The sequence below is a fragment of the Idiotropiscis lumnitzeri genome, chromosome 10 (genome assembly GCF_059441095.1).
Source record: "Idiotropiscis lumnitzeri isolate Australia: NSW breed Sydney's pygmy pipehorse chromosome 10, RoL_Ilum_1.0, whole genome shotgun sequence".
Classification (NCBI taxonomy): Eukaryota; Metazoa; Chordata; class Actinopteri; order Syngnathiformes; family Syngnathidae; genus Idiotropiscis; species Idiotropiscis lumnitzeri.
In genome coordinates, this window is record NC_142400.1 from 21,770,953 (window position 1) to 21,792,265 (window position 21,313).

Genomic DNA, 21,313 nt, shown 5'->3' on the forward strand with positions numbered 1-21,313 from the left:
CAAGAATTGCATCATGGTGAAATTAACATTTAACAAAATCTACTCTTTTAATTGAATAGGATTTAAAAAAAAAAAAAAAAAAAGAATAAATAAAAATGTCCCATTCAGTCTTATGCTGAGTTAGTAGGTGGGAAGCCAATGTAAGAAGACCCACCCCCCCTCCTGTACACACAAGCACACACGCACCCACATGCACACCCCCCTCCCACGCACACACACACACACACATTTAATCTCCAATACTGAATTAGAAATCCACTGTTACTTTCATTTGTGGGTGGGGGTCATGACAACCTTCCTATAACATTTACAGTTACACCCCTACATGTTTATTACAGTGTCCAATCACCAACTCAACAATTGAGTAGTTTTACCATGAAACTAAATTTGAAATCTTCACAGAATGTGAATGCTAATTCTAATGTCCTCAGATGCCTTATCAATGTACAACCTTTGGATATCCCTTTGCATAATTTAGTAAGTAACTCAAGGACAGGAAAACATGCTGTTCCATGATGAGATGTGTTACACCTACCCACCAGTCCTTGATGATGAACACTACTGAAGAGCATGTTTTACAGTGATTGTGCATATTTTAACAATAAACAGTATCATCTGTATCCACCTCAAATTATGAACTATTAGTGTCCCACCCTCAATTTTAGACTTCATACCTTTCCACTGAATCGATTGCCTCTGTTTTGGATCTCAAACATTCCAACTTAAAAATGTAACATTTGTACAGTATTATGCCTTCGATTGGCTATCGACCAGTTCTGCGTGTACCCCACACACCACCTCTCGACCAAGGCAGATACGATGGGCTCGAGCACACCGGCGACCTTTATGAGGATAAGCAGTACAGAAAATGGATGAATGGCTGCTCAGGCGGTTCCAATGTCTCCCATACCTGTATCTGGACAAGTGATTTGGACTACGGGCTGGTTCAACATGCTTGAAATATAAATCTGAACAAAAATGAAAAAAAAAAACATCTGCCCTTTTATTTGCCGCTCTCTCGCCTGACTTTAGAATGACATACATTAGGCCATAGCTAAATGACCAAATCCTGTTTCTGCAGGATTTTTGTCACCCTGATAAACATCCCTTTATGTCTAAAATGTTGAATCCTATTTAATGTTAACTTGGCAAGTTGGCATTGATTTAAAACATTTTCTCTCCATCACCTTTTTTTAATTTTGTATTGGGCCTAATTTTAAGCATGATGGTTATGTTTGAGAATTATTTTCAAAGTCCATCTGTCTTTTGTTTAGCTCTATACATATTCATGGCAGAAATGTGTAGTTTGCATTTCATCACACACAGTTTGCAGAATTTCAGTGACATCTCAGGGTCTGTCATCTGTGGTGCTGTAAGGCTCTTGCATGTGTAGGACACTTCTGACTGCGAGTGCTTGAAAGGGACATGTCAATGTTAAGAAGGTCCCTGTCACAAACACTTGGTTTAATCACTATGTCCCGGAAAAATCCTTGAATGTCAGCTCTGGAGAAAAGTGGAACTGAAAATGTCTTTTTATATTGTTTTATTACTGATCCCATGGAATGTACTTGAAAAATCCAGTTTTAGCTTCATCAGAAATATTTTCCTCGAAGCAAAGGCTGTTTGAACAATTCACCATTTACCACTGAGTCTAAACAGACATGGTAAATGCATTTGCAGGCACAATTGCATAGATGACAATGAATGACATTTTGATGTATTTGGAAGACTGGAGCACTTTCCATATTTGTTTTATTCCCCTTTGAGTTTTAAAAATTGTTAACATAAATCAGTTTCCAATTGTCTGCCTATTTAGAGCTCACAGTGGCTTTTGAAAAAGTCCCAAAAGTGATTCTCAAATGACAAATTATTTTGGCATTCCAGTGCGCCGCTGTACCTGTATGTCAGCAGGTACAAATCCAGAGGTGACTCCTCATTTCATTTTGTGTGAACTTGCTCATAGCACTGTATTTCTTTATTTCCCCAGGTGTTGCAAGTTGCTTTTTTTTACATTCGTGAACTGTATCTATCTAATTTATATATTTGTCTGTATTATTGTTGTATTGCACTGGAGAGGGGAGCTCTCTAATCTCGTTGCACTCTTGAGTACAATGACAATAAAGGGATTTCTAATTCTAATTCTATCTCTGTTGCTTCTTTTCCTGTCCCCACAGCTCCCTGTGGTGGTCACTTCACTGGTTCAGAGGGCACCGTGCTGTCCCCAAACTATCCACATAATTACACCAGAGGACAGAGCTGTGTGTATGACATCTTCGTCCCGGGGGACTTTGGTAAGCCTTTTAAGCAATATTTCCAATGAGTTGAGTCGGAAAAGTACTCACTTACTGCCGACAGCCCATTCGTAGGGTTGCTGTATTTCACTTTACAAATATCAAATGCAATGCAAGGGCTGAGTGTATATGTGGTTTATGGGGATGGACAGTTTATGATGACGTAGTGTATATGAACAATGTGGAAACAAATGAGGCTCCCTCTCAAAGATGGTCACTATTGAAGTTTATTTCCTTGTGCATCCATTTTATGGCAAGGAAGGAAAGTTTATTTATATAACACAGGTCATCCACAAAGGCAATTTACTGAGTTGGATATAAAGGATAAACATCCAAAACAAAATAAAAAGAAAGCCAATAGCCACTAGACATTGGAAATACCGTGTATAATTTAATTACAAATCATAATAAAATACTGTAAAATGAACATTTTAAATGATAAAGGAAACATTCAACACATTTTAACTTACAGTGCAATAAAATTGAGTTGAGAAGTTATAATATTCACTCATATTATTATTTTCTGTTCTAAAACGTGTTTGTTGCAGTTGCTTGCAGAATAACAGCGAAATTCTGTTTTACTGGACTTTTTTTTCTCAGAGTGTCTCCTGTTTAGTGTTGCTTAAATACTGTACGTCAGTGAAGTATTATAGACCTAACCACTTTAGGGATTTGGAACAGCAAATATACAATGGAATTTAACTCCTTTCATTTGTGTATTTCCACTAGAGCATGGTTTAGCAAACTTTGTACATAATCTTATCTTCCCCAAAGCTCTCCAAGTACCACTGTCATGGCTAAGATTAAAATACAGTCACGTAATCTGCTTTAGTGTTGATAAAACACGAGGCAGATATAATACGGAAAATAAGACAATGTAACATTATTCAGTTTGAACAATACCATTACACTCAGTGGTTCTCAAACTTGTTATACGAAAATTAAATAGTGATTATTCATTAATGTCCATTCAAGTAAATTGTATTGCACAACACAAAAGTTGATTTTAAAATTTAAAAAGCCTTGTGTAAAGCTACAAAATACAAATTCTCACTGTCTATGCATGTTTTCTGAATCAGAAACACACAACCCAAACACAGATGAAGGACAAAATGATTAAGAATAAAAGTGAGAAAAAGCATTTGGAAAAGATGTAATTAAACCATAGACGCCAACTCAAATTAGCTTAAGGTGCTGGATGTGCATGCTTCTGTGAACAAAGGGTCAGCATCCATCCTGCTTCCGTGCTTTGGCTAAGTGACCACAAGTGAACAACGCTCAGACAGATACTGAATGTGGTCGGAAAAGCAGAGAGAAACTTTTGGCAAAATTAAATGTGTGTTCCCCAAATGTGGGGGGCTTACCGGCACTGGTAATTAGGAGCTTGACGCATTAATTTTTTGTCCATAGTGGACTTGTCGCTTTCACAAAACGGGTCAGTTTGTCCTTGCAGCATGTGCTGCTCGGGCCCTGATTAAAATACTCACAGGCTGGCTGTATATCCTGGCGTCACACATTGCTACTGTGTCCTGAGAGTCAGGTTTCTGTTCACGTGGCATCATTCTTGGATTTACAGTCATGCATGTTGAACCTTTCTAGTACTTCTTAACATACTTTGTGATTTTTATACACTTGTCGCTCTGTTCAAAATTGATACCTTGATAGTTTTTCAGTGCACCCAAGTCTTTGATCCTGAATTTGGGGAATACTTTTTAATAGATTGCAGCAATATTCAAGTCATCCACCGACATTATTATGATGACTTTGTCACCTTTTTTTCCCTTTTCTGTAAACACAATAATCAGCTGGGTTTTGCAGAAATGTGTTTTTGTCCAAATATTCATTCAGCGTTTTGTTCCAATTTCTGCCTGACTTTTGAAATTTACACACCAATTTGTTGCCTGCTCTAGTTTTTACCTCAGCCTTCTTTCCGGTGGTAAAGTCCAGGTGTTCCTGTTGGGTTCTGGCTTCCGTTGGATTTGGGCCCATAACTTGGTGGAGTGGTACTACGCAATAGTAGTATCACATTTGACTATTTCCAGGATCAGCAAAATGATAATAAATTGTTGTAATGATGGAGGAATAACTACACACAACCTGCCTCCCTGATAGTGGAATAAAGAAGCACTTTAATACAAAGCAACTAAGAACCAAAGGAACACTGTTCTGTAACATATTTTAATACAGTAGCAACACACAAGGCAGGCTCACCCATTTGACAATATAGGGAGATTCTTTTGGTGCTGTGGAATCCAGGGGGCACCAAAACCTGGGTGAAAATTTTGTTTAATGTAATTATCCATCCATCTATTAATGAACTCCTCCTTTCAAGTTAAAAAGTACCGTATTTTCGCGAGCACAAGGTGCACTTTAAAGTCACAAATCTTCCCCAAAACAAACGAGGCGCCTTGTAATGCGACACGCCTATTATATGGACTGAGCAACTTTCTCAACCATTGAGCCTGTTCTCCTTGGGGTATTTCAGAGTGCATGTTAGCACACCCTGCTGGCCAAAGTCTGAGGCCTCTATGCTTCGAATTCACTGTGACTAATATACATTATGTGAATAAATATTTTGGGCGATGGTGCAAGAGAAAGCTGGACAAAAGGGCAGCTGTCCACAATGTCGTAGTCTGTCTTACCATTCATGTTATTGCAAGCAAGAGCCATCACAGGTTAAGACAACAGAGTGCAAAAATATAAAAAATAAATAAAAACACACTGCACAAAGCACACCACTCACATCTCTCTAAACAGCCATGTAATTGGCTGAGGCTGAGTGGCTCCCAAGGAGCTATTGCTGTAATCTTTGTGTGTTATTTTTATTTCTTTTGGGGATATGAATGGCATGAGAGATACATGTTTTGTGTTCATTTTATTATTTTGTTTCATTGTTTGCTTGAATGCTGAGATTTTTTTTTTTTTGGTTTTGATTTGAAACCGTGACTCTAAGGAGTGTGGTGACCAGTGAAATCCCTCCCCAGACGTGGTCAGTTAGATGTGTTGTCATGACATCTCTCATCGGTCTGAGGTGGTGCTACTGTCAGCGATCCGTTATTTGCATGATTGCTGCCAAACGCGAGCTAGGATGCGCGAGCGAGCATGCGTGAGCTAGCATGCGCAAGCTAGCATGCGCAAGCTAGCATGTGCCTTGTAGTGCGGCGCTCCCAGTATAAGTATTAAATACAGAAATAGCACCCTCAACTGGTGCTACGCCCTTTGATACAGCGCGTCTTTTGGCTGTAAAAATTCGGTATTTATTTTTTACTTGAAATTAAGTAGTAAGTAAATTAAATCAATATAAACGACTAAATAAGTAAAGAGAAGCAATGTGAACTATTTGAAATCACCGTTCCTGCCCAGGCTGAGCCACAGTTTACACTTTCGGTTAATTCTTTTGTGACCCGGTTAGTTGCTTTACTTTTCTAAATGCGTTATTCTGGTAGTTGCATCTTAAATAGTACGTATATGAAAATGAAATGATTCCATGATTAACAAAATTTCAAACAATCAAATTGTTAGAATAATTCATGTTAAAGGATATTAATTAGATGTAAATGCATTCTTTAAAGCAAAACTAAAAAGTTAAAACAACTGTGAAAGTATCATTCATTATGGAGAAAATTGAAACGTGAGTAAAACAAAGTCATAAGTTAAAAATTTGTATTAGTAATGTTGTTGCTTCTTTATTATTTCCAATAACATACTGCATTTTCTCATGTTATTTTTGTAGATTTTTCTCAAAGTCCTAAATCTAATGTAAATGCCAATGTACTTAATGCAACTCATTGTTCCGGTGACTAATTTAAGCAGAGCACTTTACCGTCCTCCATCCATGACCTGGGCACCCTTTCATCCTTACCCCTCCGTCCTTATTAATAAAAATAATCATCCACCGTACGTTTGGTCCTTTTAACTTTCGTCCCTACTCTTCACAAGTCTCCCCCACCCCAACCCAGAGGTTTCCAACTTTTGGCTTATGCTTCCAGTATCAGAGGCATACAACACAGCCAGCTTTCTTAGCTGGCCTGGAGTATCTTGTGAGTGTATTTAATTGTTTGAAACTGTTATCAACAAAGACTGCATTTAGCTGCCAACACACCCATTGTTGGTCAAAAGAGTGGCGCGTGTAAACCTTTTTATGCTCTTCAAGAGGTTCAAACGGGGTATCTGCTGCAAAAAGAAAAAGGAAAGAAAAATCATCTTCATTGTAGATGTCCCAAAGAGTTTGTGGCTTACGTGGATTCTTTTATGAAATAAATTAAAATTGGTCTTTAGTTTCCGACACTTATTTAACGTATCCCTCCTCACTTGCCCTACAGTAATGCAAGATAACAGGCATAACGCTTAATGTAGGAAACTCAACGTGTGAAAACTGCCATCAGTAGGCACCAAAATCTTTGTTGACATCTCTAGTTATGCTCACACCCATCCATCCATAAGATAAGATAAGATAAGATGTCCTTTATTAGTCCCACAATGGGGAAATTTGAGGTGTTACAGCAGCAAAGATATAGATCACACAGAGTCTGCGGCGTAATGTAGCCGTTAATGTATAACATTAGCAGCAGACATTCAGAAAAAGCATGCAAATATACACAGTATAAACGTATCTAAGTGTAAGGAAACACTCCTAATGTTTGTCCATTATACGGAGGGGGAAACGCTGTAATGATAAAAACTACTGAATGATTGAAAATACTGCAATCATAAAAATATTGCAATGATAAAAGTACTGTAATGGTAAGAGTACTGAAATGATAGAAAAGTACTGCATGATAGAAAATACTGCAATGGTAAAAGTACTGTAATAGTAAAAGTACTGCAACGATAGAAAAATACTGCAATGATGAAAGTACTGCAATGATAAAAGTACTGTAATAGTGAACATCCTGCAGTGGTAGAAATACTACAGTGATAGAAGTATTGTAATAAGAATACTGTAATGGTAAACAAAATACATCATTGGTCAATATTTAAGTACACCCTTGGCTGAAAGTACAGTAGTAGTTAATATTGCATCCTAGGACTGCACAATTGCACTAATGCCCTCCCGTTTGTAGGCCTGACCCAATGTTCTTGTTAAAAAGTCTGACAGCAGTTGGCAGGAAGGAGCGGCGAAATCTCTCTTTGGTACAGCGAGGGTGTAAAAGTCTGTCACTGAAGGAGCTGTAAAGTGTTCTCAGAGTGTCATTGAATGGGTGGGCTGGTTTGTCCAGCATTGATGACAGTTTTGCCGTCATCCTTCTGCCCCCCACTGAGTCCACAGAGTCCAGGGAGCAGCCCAGGACAGAGCTGGCCCTCCTCACCAGTTTGTCCAGTCTCTTTTTGTCTCGGCCCGAGATGCCTCCTGCCCAGGAGACCACTCCATAGAAGATGACTGATGAAACCACCGAGTCATAGAAGTTCCTGAGGAGTGTTCCCCGAACGCCAAAGGACCTCAGCCGCCTGAGTAGGAAGAGTCTGCTCTGACCCTTCCTATAGAGAGCGTCTGTGTTGTCGCTCCAGTCCAGTTTATTGTTCAGATGAACACCCAGGTACTTGTAAGTTGAGACCCTCTCAACGTCTGTTCCCTGGATATTCACTGGTGCAGGTGGAGAGTGCCGACGCTTGCGGAAATCCACCACCAGCTCTTTGGATTTCCCAGCGTTGATTTGGAGGCGGTTCTGCTGACACCAGTCCACGAACCCCTGCGTAACCCCTCTGTACTCCCGATCGTCATCGTCAGTGATGAGGCCGACAATCGCAGAGTCATCAGAGAACTTCTGCAGGTGACAGGTTGTGGAATTGTATTTGTAGTCCGAGGTGTAGAGGGTGAACAGGAAGGGAGCCAGCACAGTTCCCTGCGGCGCTCCCGTGCTGCAGAGGAGCACGTCAGACACACAGTCCTGTGTTCTCACGTACTGTGGCCGGTTTGTGAGGTAGTTGTGAATCCATGTGATGAGGTGGTGGGCCACTCCCGCCTGCTCCAGCTTGTCTCCCAATAAGGCGGGCTGGATGGTGTTGAAAGCACTTGAGAAATCAAAGAACATGATCCTCACCGTGCCCCCCGCCTTCTCCAGGTGGAAGAGTGAAGTGTGGAGCAGGTAGATGATGGCATCATCCACACTGATGCCAGGCTGGTATGCAAACTGGAGTGGGTCCATTGAGGAGCTGACCAGGGGGCGCAGATGGACGAGGACCAGTCTCTCCAGGGTCTTCATCAGATGAGACGTCAGCGCCACTGGTCTGAAGTTGTTGAGCTCCTTCGGATGGGGTGTCTTTGGAACCGGAACCAGGCAGGATGTTTTCCACAGCTGGGGGACTCTGCCCAGCTTCAAGCTCAGGTTGAACATGTGCTGGACGATTCCACACAGCTGGTCTGCGCAGGATTTGAGGAGCTGGGAGCTGATCCCATCTGGGCCTGCCGCCTTCCTCGCCTTCATCTTCCTCAGCTGGTTCTTCACCTGAGATGTTGTGAGGAACAAGGCTGAGCAGGAGGAAGTGGTGGTTGTCTGATGAGGCTGGGAACTGGAGCTTGTGGAGAGAGAGAGGGGCGAGAGAGGGGGAGAGAGGGTCTTGTTCGCAGTGGCAGGAGGGGTGGGTGGGGGCTGCATCAGGGAAGCCTGAGCGGGGTCAGACATTTGATCAAACCTATTGAAAAATAGGTTCAACTCATTTGCCCACTGAAGCCCCCCCCCCTTCCGGGTCTTACCTGCTTGTCCGTGGCCTGAGATGGTCTTCAGGCCCCTCCAGACATCCCTGGCATTGTTCCGCTGCAGTTGTTCTTCCATCCGCATCCTGTAGGACTTTTTCCCCTCTCGGATCCTCCTTCTCAGCTGACGCTGCACTCTCTTCAGCTCGTCCTTGTCGCCTGAAACAAAAGCCCTCTTTTTCTCCTTCAGGAGAGCTTTAATGTCCGGTGTGATCCAGGGTTTGTTGTTGGAGAAACATCTTACAGTCCTGGTGGGAATGGTGTTCTCCATGCAGAAGTTAATATAGTCTGTAACTGTGTCTGTTAGACCATTAATGTCCTCACCGTGAGCTTCGCTGAATACCTCCCACACAGTTGTGTTGAAACAGTCCTTCAAGGCCTCCTCGGCTTCTCCGGACCATCGCTGAACTGTGCGTGTCACAGCTGGCTGCCTGCGGACGAGAGGTTTGTACACAGGCAGGAGAGCAACCAAGTTGTGGTCAGCTTTGCCCAGCGGGGGGAGGGGCAGTGACGTGTACGCCTCCTGGGTGTTGGCATAGAAGAGGTCCAATATTTTATTGTCTCTGGTTTGGCATGTTACATATTGTGTGAATGAAGGCAGAGAGGAGGAAGGAGAAGCATGATTGAAGTCACCAGAGATAAGGAACAAGGCATTTGGGTGCTGTGTTTGTAGCCTGCTCACAGCTGCATTCAGTACATCACAGGCTGTCTCACCGTTAGCAGAGGGAGGCACGTACGCCGCTACCGCGATCACATGACTGAACTCTCGCGGTAAATAGACCGGACGCATGCTAACAGCTATCATCTCAATGTCCCGACTGCAAAGTTGATCCTTAACAGTTATATGCCCAGGGTTACACCATCTATCATTAACAAACACAGCCAGCCCTCCCCCTTTTCTCTTACCGCTCTCCAGTGTCCTGTCCGCGCGTAGTATTTGGAAGCCGTCCAATTCCACGACGGCGTCCGGCGTTAGCTCTGTTAGCCACGACTCCGTGAACACCAGCAAACTAGCCTCCCGGACAATCCTCTTGTGCCGGGTTAGCGCTGTTAGCTCGTCCATTTTGTTGGAGAGGGATCGAACATTCCCCATAATAACGGACGGGAGGACGGGGTGATATCGTCTCCTCCTTGCCTGGCGTTTAGCCCCCGCACGACATCCCCGTCTCTTCCTCCTCAGCTCGCGGGGAATACCGGGTCTCGCTCCGGGAGCCCACGCGGGGTTAGCACGGAGTGCTAACAGCTGATCTCTTGTGTACACGATCGATCCGTAGCTCCGAGTTTCGTCTCCGGACACGATCGCGCAAAAAACAGCCCCCAACAGTAGTAAAACCACCGCAAGTTGGATGTCCATTGCTGAGGTGAGGTAAAAATAAAAAAAAAAAAAAAAAAAAAAAAAAAAAAAAAAAAAAAAAATCCATCCATCCATTATCCAAGCCACATATCCTCACAAGGGTCGTGGGCATGACTATTAAAGGGACGTGTGTCCTTGCTTAGTCCAGCCTTTTATAAACGTTCTCGTCCTCTGGCCTGCGTCCACAAAATGGGCGTTCCGTCCGGGACAGACGGACGGACCCGTTCCGTCCCTGGGAAAGAATACCCATCTTTGAATTTGAGGAATGAAACTACTTGATGGACTGTCAAAACTACTGAATGTTCAATAAAAAGACAAAAGAAAAACACAGTTTGATTATTGAATAAAATCCAGACAAAAATCTTCTGTGGGTGAATGAATCGCTTTCAAATGGAGAAGCTTCGCACATTTGCAATAATTTGACAAGTAACTGTGAATATGAATGTGATAATACACATTAAAATTTAAAACAATGCCGATTAGTATTACTACAAATGCTGAAAATAAACAAATAAAATCTTGCCTAGGGTGCCACAATGGCTGGCAAACATACTACAACTATCTCAGAGCACATATCTTAACATTGATCTGAGTGAGGACATGATAAGCTCTTGTTCTCTGATAAACAATTACAGCCTCGGGTTGGAGGCACTGGTGAGCTACCTTCCAGTGTTTTGCATTTATTACATCTTTCAATGGCTTTTAACTCAGTGTCATATACAAAATTAATTGTATTTTTTCATTTTGGTTTTGTTTCTGTATTCCAACCACGTTATATTTTGTGTCCGAACAAATCACACAAACAGCTGCAAACTTACATCATAAATACGATGTACTACAGTGTCCGCAAATACGTGTGTAAGTTAGAACTCCATTTCCATTTTTTTTCCCTTTAGATTTTAAAGTTATTCATGCAATCTGTATTAGCTATCCAACACAAAAATAAGAATGGAGGACCACCAACCTGTAATTAAAAAAAAAAACTGAATCAGATTGGCAAATACTTTCAATTTACAAGTGAGCCATCATTCTTTGACTCTCTGCTCTCGTGCCTTGTCTGTGCTTTGCACCATTCCAAAGCCATTAAGGTACAGTGTGCATCTGTCTTGCCCTTTAATGTTTAATTATGGTTTGAAATAATACTTGCTGTCACATTTCAAACAATAACTCTGCTTCTTTTTTGAAATGCTGAATTATTCATGACACTCAATCTTTGCCTAAGGCTCTGCTTGTAAACATACATGCATACACGTACATTAGCCCACAGCAATTCGCTTTTCTTTGCGCCAAGCTCAGCTTCCAGTGTTTCACCTTTTTGAGGTTGCATATAGTACATACACCAATGTATGATGTTTTCATATACGCAAGTGGGGGAAAAATGGGGTAAGTCAATACATAAAATGAGCCATCAAGGGCAAAAGAAATAAAGTACTTGCATATTGTACATAACCTTGAATTTTGTGTTTTTTGCTGCTTTTTTGTTAGAGCGTCAAAAGGGAAAGTTCTTCAAATTCTTGTAGAAAAATATAGCATATCTGGTACACACATGTTCTATCAATAAAATAATAGAACCAAATAAATAAATAAAAAAAAATCAATCTGATACCCCCTCAACCTGCCAAACCTGAAGGATCAAGCATCTCACAATTGAAGCCAACACGAAGGAGCATTTAAGACTCCCTGGGGGACTCTGGTAAGAAGGACTATAGGCCATAAAAAAGAGAAATAAATACATCGATAAATAAAACTAAAAAACAGGAACACGGCAGAGCAAAGTTATACTGTATTATATTAAATATTTAATTTCATAATCATCCATCCATCATCGGCACCGCTTATATGCAAAGGCTGCGAAAGTGCTGGAGCTGTCAGCCAATAAATTAATTAATTAATAACACAGATAATGCGGTGCATGGATTGCTGAACTCCAGTTTGCAGTGCCATCCATCCATCCATCCATTATCTGAGAAGCTGAGTCGCGGGCGTGCTGGATTGAAGACATCCAAATTGCCACTGTCTTGCTCCATGCAACACACGAGGCATTTTGGGTTTGTAGGCAAAGGTTGATGGCTAAGTGCATGCACTGTAGTGGTATAAAAAGGTTTTATGATTTAGTAAATCACGATTGCGTAATCACGAATTATGTTGCTAAAATAATCCATACAACTGAGATGATGAGAAAGAATTCTCAATAAGTTAATTTAAATCTAAATTGTCCTCAGTCTTTGAGAATCTTTACAGCACTTATCTTCAAATCACAAATATGACTTACATGATCTTTAAAAACTATAACTGAATAAAGTCTTAATTTGATTTGCAGTGGTTTGCTTTTGTTGTTGTCCCCACCTGCCCCTAAAATCGAGAAAGCATATTATATTTGGCTATCTTGCTCCATATGTTCATGCAAGTGAAGAATATGTGCCAAGTAAATGTACAATTTAATGTATTAATATCTATCCATCCATCCATTATCCAAGCCATTTATCCTCATGAGGGTCGCTACCATTGCTGGAGCCCATCCCAGCTGTTTTTAGGCAATAGGCATGGTACTCCATGAACTGGTTTCCAGCCAATTGCAGGGCACACAAAGACAAACAACCATTCACACTCACAACCATACCCAGGGGCAATTTAGAGCGCTCAATTATCCTACCACACATGTTTTTGGAACGTGGGACGCCTCCCATGCATGTACAAACACAAACTGCACACAGGTAGGCCGGAGCCTGGGATCGAACCCTGCAGCTTTGAAATGTGAGCCAGACATGCTAACCAATCGCCCACGATGATGTTTGTGTCTACAAATTACAACTCCTAGAAAAAATCATGGTAGCTCCAGTCTTGGAAGATGTTCATTCAGTAAAGCAGAACACTGACATGACACTTTAACGAACAAACTTTAACCAAGGATAACTAGTTATTTTAAATGGAAACTCACCCCCCCCAAAAAAAAATCTATAAAATGCGTAGTAATCGGATATAGATATAGATCTAGATAGATAGATAGATAGAATTAATGGGATGAGGGAAAAAAGTCCAAAAGGTCACGGTAAATGTGTGCGTTTATAGAAGATGTATCTCGACAATGCATTTACCTGGCATGTGACCCCATATCATGAATGAAATTTTGATGTTTTCTTCAGGCAGCCGTCTTCATAAATCTCATCGGAACAGCACCACGCATAAGTTCCAGTTGCATAGCCATGATTCATGCCAGCCCACTTGGTGCAACTGCTCTCCAAAGTGTGCTCACACCTGTTTAATTGAAGACTAACAAACAGATCTGATCTAATCTAATACAGTCTGGGAATAGAAATTACCGATTTTTTTTTGCAAAATTGAGGGGTTCCATAATTCTGTCATTCTGCTTGATCTCAACGAGTAACTCTTACTGCCTTTTTTTTGTTTGTTTCTTCAAGCCAGAACTATAACTTAAATTTTGTGTCATTTCTGTGATCCACAAAATTTGAAAACTGAATGAACATCCACTGAGGCTGGTGATTCCATACTTTTACCAGGGTTTGTAAAACAAACTGCATGTAATAATTGCTGAAAAGCCATTATAAATTCAACTTCAATACTTGATGTGAAATATTGTGTAAATATGATGTAAATTTAGCTCATCTTGGGTATCAAATATCATATTAATAATTTAAATAGACCACAACAATTTGGTTTTATAGAGAGAATAAAGAATATTTCTGAGTAGCGTAACCTGAACTTTCCATTTTCTTTTGTCCTCTCAGTCTTCCTACATCTTGATGTCGACATTTCACACACACGCACGCACACACACACGAATATGCACATGCACAGTTTTATTCTATGGCTTTGATGTTAAAAACTGCAATGTTACTGACTCATGCTGAAACATTTAAATTATTTCATTATTACTTTTTAGTACCCCAGCACTGAGCTATTTTTACTGGCTGTGATGTGACAAAGAAAACAAGCAACCGAAGTTGTTCCAATGCCTACACAGACGGATGAGATGGCCTTGCTGTAATCTCCTTTTGGCTTGCCAGCAACAGTTTTGATGCATATAGCGCTCACTAATGAAACACGATGAGTCTCCAAAACACTTTACAATAAACAAACTTAAAAAATGAATGCTTGTTTCAATATGCATATTTATATTATACCGCGGGCGGCACGGTGGCCGACTGGGTAGCACGATGGCCTCACAGTGAGAGACAGCATTAGGCGTGGGTTCGATCCCGGCTCCAGCAATCCTGTGTGGAGATTGCATGGAGTTTGCATGTTCTCCCCGTGCTTGCGTGGGTTTCCTCCGGGTACTCAGGTTTCCTCCCCCATTCCAAAAACATGCATGGCAGGCCGATTGAACACTCTAAATTGCTCCTAGGTATGAGTGTGAGCGCGGATGGTTGTTCGTCTCTGTGTGCCCTGCAATTGGCTGGCAACCAGTTCAGGGTGTCCCCTGTCTACTGCTGAAGATAGCTGGGATAGGCTCCAGCACCCCCCGCAACCCTAGTGAGGAGAAGCGGTACAGAAGATGGATGGATGGATGGATATTATACCATATTATTGCTTAATTTTTATTGGTGCTGTGTTACAGAATTATGCCTTCAGAATTAATGATACTCTTGATTTGATGCTGTCAAAGAGAAATTCATTTAGAAAATGTTTTTGAAGTATAAAATCAGGATTATTAGAGTTTGTGGTTTATTTCCTTTTGAATCCCCCCTTAATTCGGTTATCATAAAATCCCATGTATAATATGTACCCGTGCATAATACATCCTCCCAAATAAATCTTATATCTATTTTTTTTCTCTGTAATGTGTATAATACGGTACCGTGATTTGCTAGTATCTACTATTATCTAGTCGCATCTGTGCATGTTGTTTTCAATGCTCCCTTAACACTAATACCAGTGAAAGAGGCAGTCATATGATGTGACTCGAGTTTGACTCAATTTTCTATTTTTAAGACTTGCGACATGCTTGCCAAAAACATGGGGATGACTTCACGTCACTTGACTTGGCTTGGCACTTGGTATTATGTGACTTAACGTGACTTAAACTTGAACTACAAGCCTTGACAAGTCATCTTGGTTATAGTTTGAAATGTGCATTTTAACACAGTTAGCCTTTATGGAAAGAAAAGCAAGCAAGAAAGAAAAAAAGAGGGGTTTTGTTCATTAACACCAACCTGGTTACCCTGTTCATCATCACTTGTTAGTGTGAAGAGGCAATTCCAACACCAGCAGCGTGAAATCAACTCAGAGGATCATGAATTTGAATGAACTGTAAATCTGTTTTAACTCCGTTTAAATTAATTTAAATTAATCTGAGTTTTACTCAACTGAGATACATTCTAAATGGTGCAACAATGCTCTGTTTAAAGACCAAGTGTGAAGTAAACTTGACCAATCTTTTGAGTAATACTAATGGCTGAAATTATTTAAGCATATTTTTTGTTACTTTTTTCAGTGCGGCCCACCCTTATTCAGAATTAGAACAATAGCAACATGATTAATAACAAAAATGTACATGTTCGTCAATCTCTGGAAATCAGGGCGTTGATTGACTGCATTGTTGATTGTCCCATTAACTGCTCTTTTGCATTGTTACCGCGTTTTGCGCTGTGTGCCGATGCATTGTTTACATTCAGGCTGACAGCTGCTTAAGTGGCCGAAAGATCAAAGACAAAGCGAATGGGTTTCACGCCAGTATCAACAAGTCTCTTTTGTTAGAGGCATGTCAAAGATATTCGTTCCCTCAACTGTTTTTTATGTAAGAAACGGTTTGCAAAAAGGTAGGTGTGATTAATACATTTTAAAAATGTGTGACATCTTAGAATTTCAGTTTGAATGTACATGCCACATTCTCTTGCAAAACTGACTATAACAAGTCAATCTTACTGTGAATTCCCTTGCATTGTATGATTTATTGAATATACCTTATTTATGCCCACTAAAATATGTCAAAAAAGTAAAGCTAATTTAACAATGTAGGAGACCAACCAACTATGACATGTGCTATCTGTGCTCGAAGAATAAATGGATGAAACATGGTGCATAATTTATAGCACAGCATCAAATTCCAGACAATATGTGAGGCTAATAACTGCAGCCTATGTATACTTACTTATCATTCTTCCACTGTCGATGGGTCTCGTCTCCACTCCATGTCAGTGCACAACATTTTCGACATCCTGCGCATCTGGGTCGTACATATATATGTACATGTATTGTCCAACATACACACAGCCTTCTCTTCCTCCAACTCCTCAAACACCTCAAGCCCCTCAGATAAGTTTGAAATAATGCTCTCTGTGTCGATTTCTGACTGGCTTTGGACACTTTCCATGTGGAACCCCTTATGTTGTCCTTGATATGAGATCACATTTCCGGATTTGTCGCTTGCCAGGATCTCACTTAGGGAAAATTATTACTTTGTAGAATATCCATCCATTATCTGAGCCGCTTCTCCTCATGAGGGTTGTAGTTGGTAGTTGTAGCCCCAGGTGATACTGTGGTTATTGAAGTCTCCCATTTTGAAGCATGCTTTGCTGTGGTCAAATCCAAGGTTGTACTGTAGGGGATACATAGGTAAGATCACTAGTGATATTGTTTTGAGTTGTAATATTTTGATTTGGTCTGTCGTAAAGTTGGCTGTTTCTGTTATTAACAATTTATTGCTGCTGAATATTGCACCATATTTGACTTGGGAGATAATTTGCTAGTTGCATACCTGTGATGTTGGGAGGGATTTTATCTATGTGGGTTTCTAGTAAGAAGAGGATGTCTGGGTTGAGATTGGCAATCATCTTTGCCTTAGCGGTTGTCGAGCCCTCTGTGTTGAAGTTAATTATTCTCACTGTAGGGCCAAGGGTCTATTCTTTTACCGTCCTAGATGTGTCGATGCCTAGTAGTCTTTCTTTCGTGTATGGTAATGAGCTCGGTCTCCTGGATAGGATTAACGGTGGTCGCCTCAGCATGGCGTCATCTCCACACGGTTTGGTGAAAACATTCCATCAAAATAGAAAGACAGAATTGGTATGGAAACGACATTAGATTGCCTACACCTATCATCGGCATCTTCTGGGTTTGTATGCTTAAGCTCACACACTTGTATATGATGACAATTAACAAGCTGCAAAAATCCGCTTTGTAGCTTATGTGTTTCTTTAGACATTCAAAAGCCACATTCATCAGTTATCCGCATCAACGGTATTGTGCCTAATGAACAAATTAACTCAACCGTAACTAGGCAGATTGCAATTTAAGCAATATATATTACAAAATGAAATAAAACATTTCTGTCTATGTTATCTTGATAGTGACCATTACAGTACCCACTAGGTCCTGTCCATAGAAGGAGGGGTGAACTTTGATCAAGTCTGATGCCAAATGGGTTTTGTACAGCTTGTGCCAAGGTGAAGCCACTACCCCTGCCAAAAAGCTTGATGCAATTTCGTTGTGATAATGGTTCATTAAAAAGTGATGCGTCTGCACTGTTGTACAATCACTCTGGTTTCTGTAAATGAGGCCTCTGTGTGCTGTCAGAGCCCACAATCTTAGAAGGCTGATGCTGCCACACAGCAAAAATGACAGGTGCTCTTTTTGTAATTCATCGCTAGAAGGACAAACACATGCTGCTGTTGTCTTTACCTTTGGGCTTGTTGCCCTTCCTTGCCCTTTTCGTCAACACCTTATCTCTGCTGCAGTATGTTTTTTCATGTCAAGATAGATACCACCAATGCATCACCTGTAGGTTTCTGAGGTACAGCAAATCCCTTTGCCATTAAAATCATACACCAGAGTTTTTGCACACGACTAGTGTATTTTTGAGGGGAAAACAGTTGTGTATTTCCGAGGCCATAAGTGTACAGCATAAGCTGCCTTGTTAAAAAGAAAAAAAGTGGCTTAAGAGCACTCAACCTAGACAAAAAAACATCAATGCTTCTCATAACTTGTGTGTCCGAATTGACCTAATTTTATTGCACATTCTTTGAATGAACATTTTTTTTTCATAGTTTGTAGCTGAGAGATATATCATCCACCATCCAGCAGCTTCCATCTTTTGGTTGTTTGCTTCCTTCCCTCTTGACATCATTTGAGTGCTGTTATCCCAACTCCCTTGATTTGCTGAGCTGATGTACAAGAACAGCAGTTCCTCCATGTCGGTGTTGTAAAAAAATCTGTGGAATTAAAGCTTGACTAATTCCAGTATTTTAGCTGAAAAAGTATTTCACAGTTTTTACCTCCTCTTATTTAATTTAGATGTTTTTGTGCATGGTAAATGTTTAAAAACATAGGTATCCCAGACAATTTGCAAGTACTGAAAATGCAAAAACCTTCCACTTTACTATTCTCAAATACTGTCAACTACTTTGTACTCTCTTTTACAAATACAGCACGTGTTTGTAGTTTACTTGTGTATGAACTGAACTCGTTTACATTTGTGTTTGAATCGATAACTGAATACAAAACCATTGGATAAACCGAATTTCTTTTGTTTAATTTGAATCATTGCTTTGAAAAGAAAATTAAATCTTAATTGTACAATTTTCATTTGGCTTAATCTATTTGGAACTGAAGTCCAGTAAAACCTGACACTGTAGGCCCTAAAGTATATTCATGTCGAGTGCAAGTCTAGCGCAAAGCGCAGTCTAAAATCGAACAATTTGTGTTACTGTCACGTCTGCACATCGAGTTGGAGAAGCAATGGTGGTACACAGCACAACAAGCCAACCACGCTGCCAACTACTACGTGCCTTCTGCACATGCGTTTGAAGTAATTCTCTCTGTATAGTCGGCAGTGGTTGTCAGTTACTCATTCCAAATCGTAATTTTGACGGCTGTGGGCACACTGCGTATCATAAACAAAGCAACTCTGCTTCATTTTTGCTCATACTACAACAGAATGATGTTTGCTTATTGTAAAGTTGCAATTGGCACTGACATTGTCAGCCAATGGTCACTTGCGTGTGGAAAAACTACCAATGCGGCCGAGGAGAGAGAAGACTCACAACATTTGATCTCCGTCTGGCAATGCTGCGCTTCTCTTTGCAAACAGTAAGTGGTTAGCCCATTTTTCTTCCTTTTTTTTATTAAAACACCATTTCATTTAGTATAGATTAGTGATAGACCGATGTGCTTTTTTTCAGGGCCGATACCGGTACCAATTCTTATTAGTCATGGAGGCCGATACCGATTTGAAGCCGATATTCATTTCTAGAAAAAAGGAGTAAAATGGTGTCAACATTTTGAAAAATAAAACTCCAATACTTGACTTAGTTTAAATGCCTTAAAGTACATATTTATTAAACTACTAGCGATGTTAAAGCTCTTTTTTTATATCTTAAAAAATAGTAGACTGACATTTATTAAAATTTCGGCAAAGTTCGCTATATTGTCTTCTGCTCGCGGGGCCTCCACCGCAGTGTGTGTCACTTGAAGTAAAAAGCAAACGTGCAGCTTACTTGTTATTGGCTGCACAAGTAACCAATATGGTAGGCCAATCTACCTTTACAGACAGGGCCATTAGCACAGCAGTCAGAGAGCCAAAATAAACCAGCTTTTAATTTATCGACCTTGAAAGTTTAAAACAAGGCTCATGCAGATATCGGCCCCGATAATCAACCCGACCGATAATCGGTCTATCACTTGTATATATACTTTAGTTGTTTCTTCCTTTAGTGAATTACCAAATAAGTATTTTAGTAAAGTGCTCCATTAATGGATAACGATAGAGATTTAGAGAATTTTGATTACACATTGTGGTTAGAAGCAGATAATACATTTTGAAATATGAAAACGGCTTTATAATTTATAGGGGAAAGCTTCAGGAACCCTTTCGTACCAGTTCTGAAGGTGATTAGCAACAATTCATCCCTGCAGAGTGGTATGCTAGGTTTTGAAAGAAAATTCGCCATAAGTACAGTAACTGTGATATACAGTCATAAGAAAGTGTTTTCCCTCTTATTAAATTCTAAATTTCTTGCTTAATACCCCACCTTCATTTTATTTATTTAATTTATTTTATGAACATCCTTGAAATGTAAAGGTCAGACAAAGATAACCTAAGTAAACAGAATGCGTTTTTTTTTCCTTTCAACACGGAGCCATGTAGGTCTGTTTTTTTTTTTTTTTTTATTTTTTTTTTTTAAATACTGCATTTTGTGCATACTTGTTTTTGACTATTTGAATTTGTTTGATAATTGGAGACACTTAAGTTTGACAATCATGCATGCAACCGAATCAGGAAGGGGACAAATACTTTCACGCTACTGTCCAAATATGATCTTACATGTTGCAATAATTTTGGCATCTTTGTTTTGGTGTGGGAATGACTGTACCAACAGACCCTATTTTCCTCTGGGGATCAATAAATAATTTCTTACTTTGATTCTGAAATTAGCTTCCTTGTGTTTCACATTGAATTTTTTTGTTTTCCAGTGCTGGAGATGTTGGAAGAGTGGCAGAATGTTGCTGAGACAAGATCACCATTCTACAATTACAAAATCTTATTCTTCATACACAAATCCAAAATAAAATCTGTCCTTTTTTCCTGACAATGATGTGGCATTGTTCAATTGCAAAAACAGTAACTTGTAGAACTGGTTTTCTTGTACAGGACACCAAAATGTCTGCCTAACAAGAGCCTGTTTGTTTTGGGAATTAACATTGTGACGTAGTAAATAAAGATTTTCAATTTAAAAATGTATTGCTCTTTTCAGTCAAACTTGACAAACATAAATAATGTCTGAAGCAACAAACATTCAATTTGTAGATAAGATTGCAAAAAAATAATAATAATGAGAACACTTTGGTTCGGCCTCAGTGGCATGCATTTAAAGTATTAACATTAATCCTACAAGATGTGGTCATTATACAAAATTTTGCTGGTCCATCATTCGTCATCAGCCTATCACTCTTAATTCATTCAGAATTTTTTTTCAAGCCAAACCAAATAATAATCGTCAGTTTGACAGGTAGTTCGGCAGT

At 40.0% G+C, this 21,313-nt stretch overlaps 1 protein-coding gene across 7 annotated transcripts in view; it reads left to right on the plus strand.

Annotated features, from left to right (window-relative positions):
• LOC148329655 (CUB and sushi domain-containing protein 3-like) overlaps positions 1-21,313 on the plus strand; it is a 493,599-nt gene that overhangs the window by 171,599 nt on the left and 300,687 nt on the right. For all 7 annotated transcript variants that reach the window (XR_015845569.1, XM_088306210.1, XM_088306213.1 and 4 more), the window contains one exon: positions 2,175-2,291. Coding sequence is in view for 6 of the 7 variants with exons in the window: in XM_088306210.1 (XP_088162336.1) it covers positions 2,175-2,291 (117 nt within the window). In the remaining variant the exon portion in view is untranslated. The remainder of the gene's footprint in view (positions 1-2,174; positions 2,292-21,313) is intronic.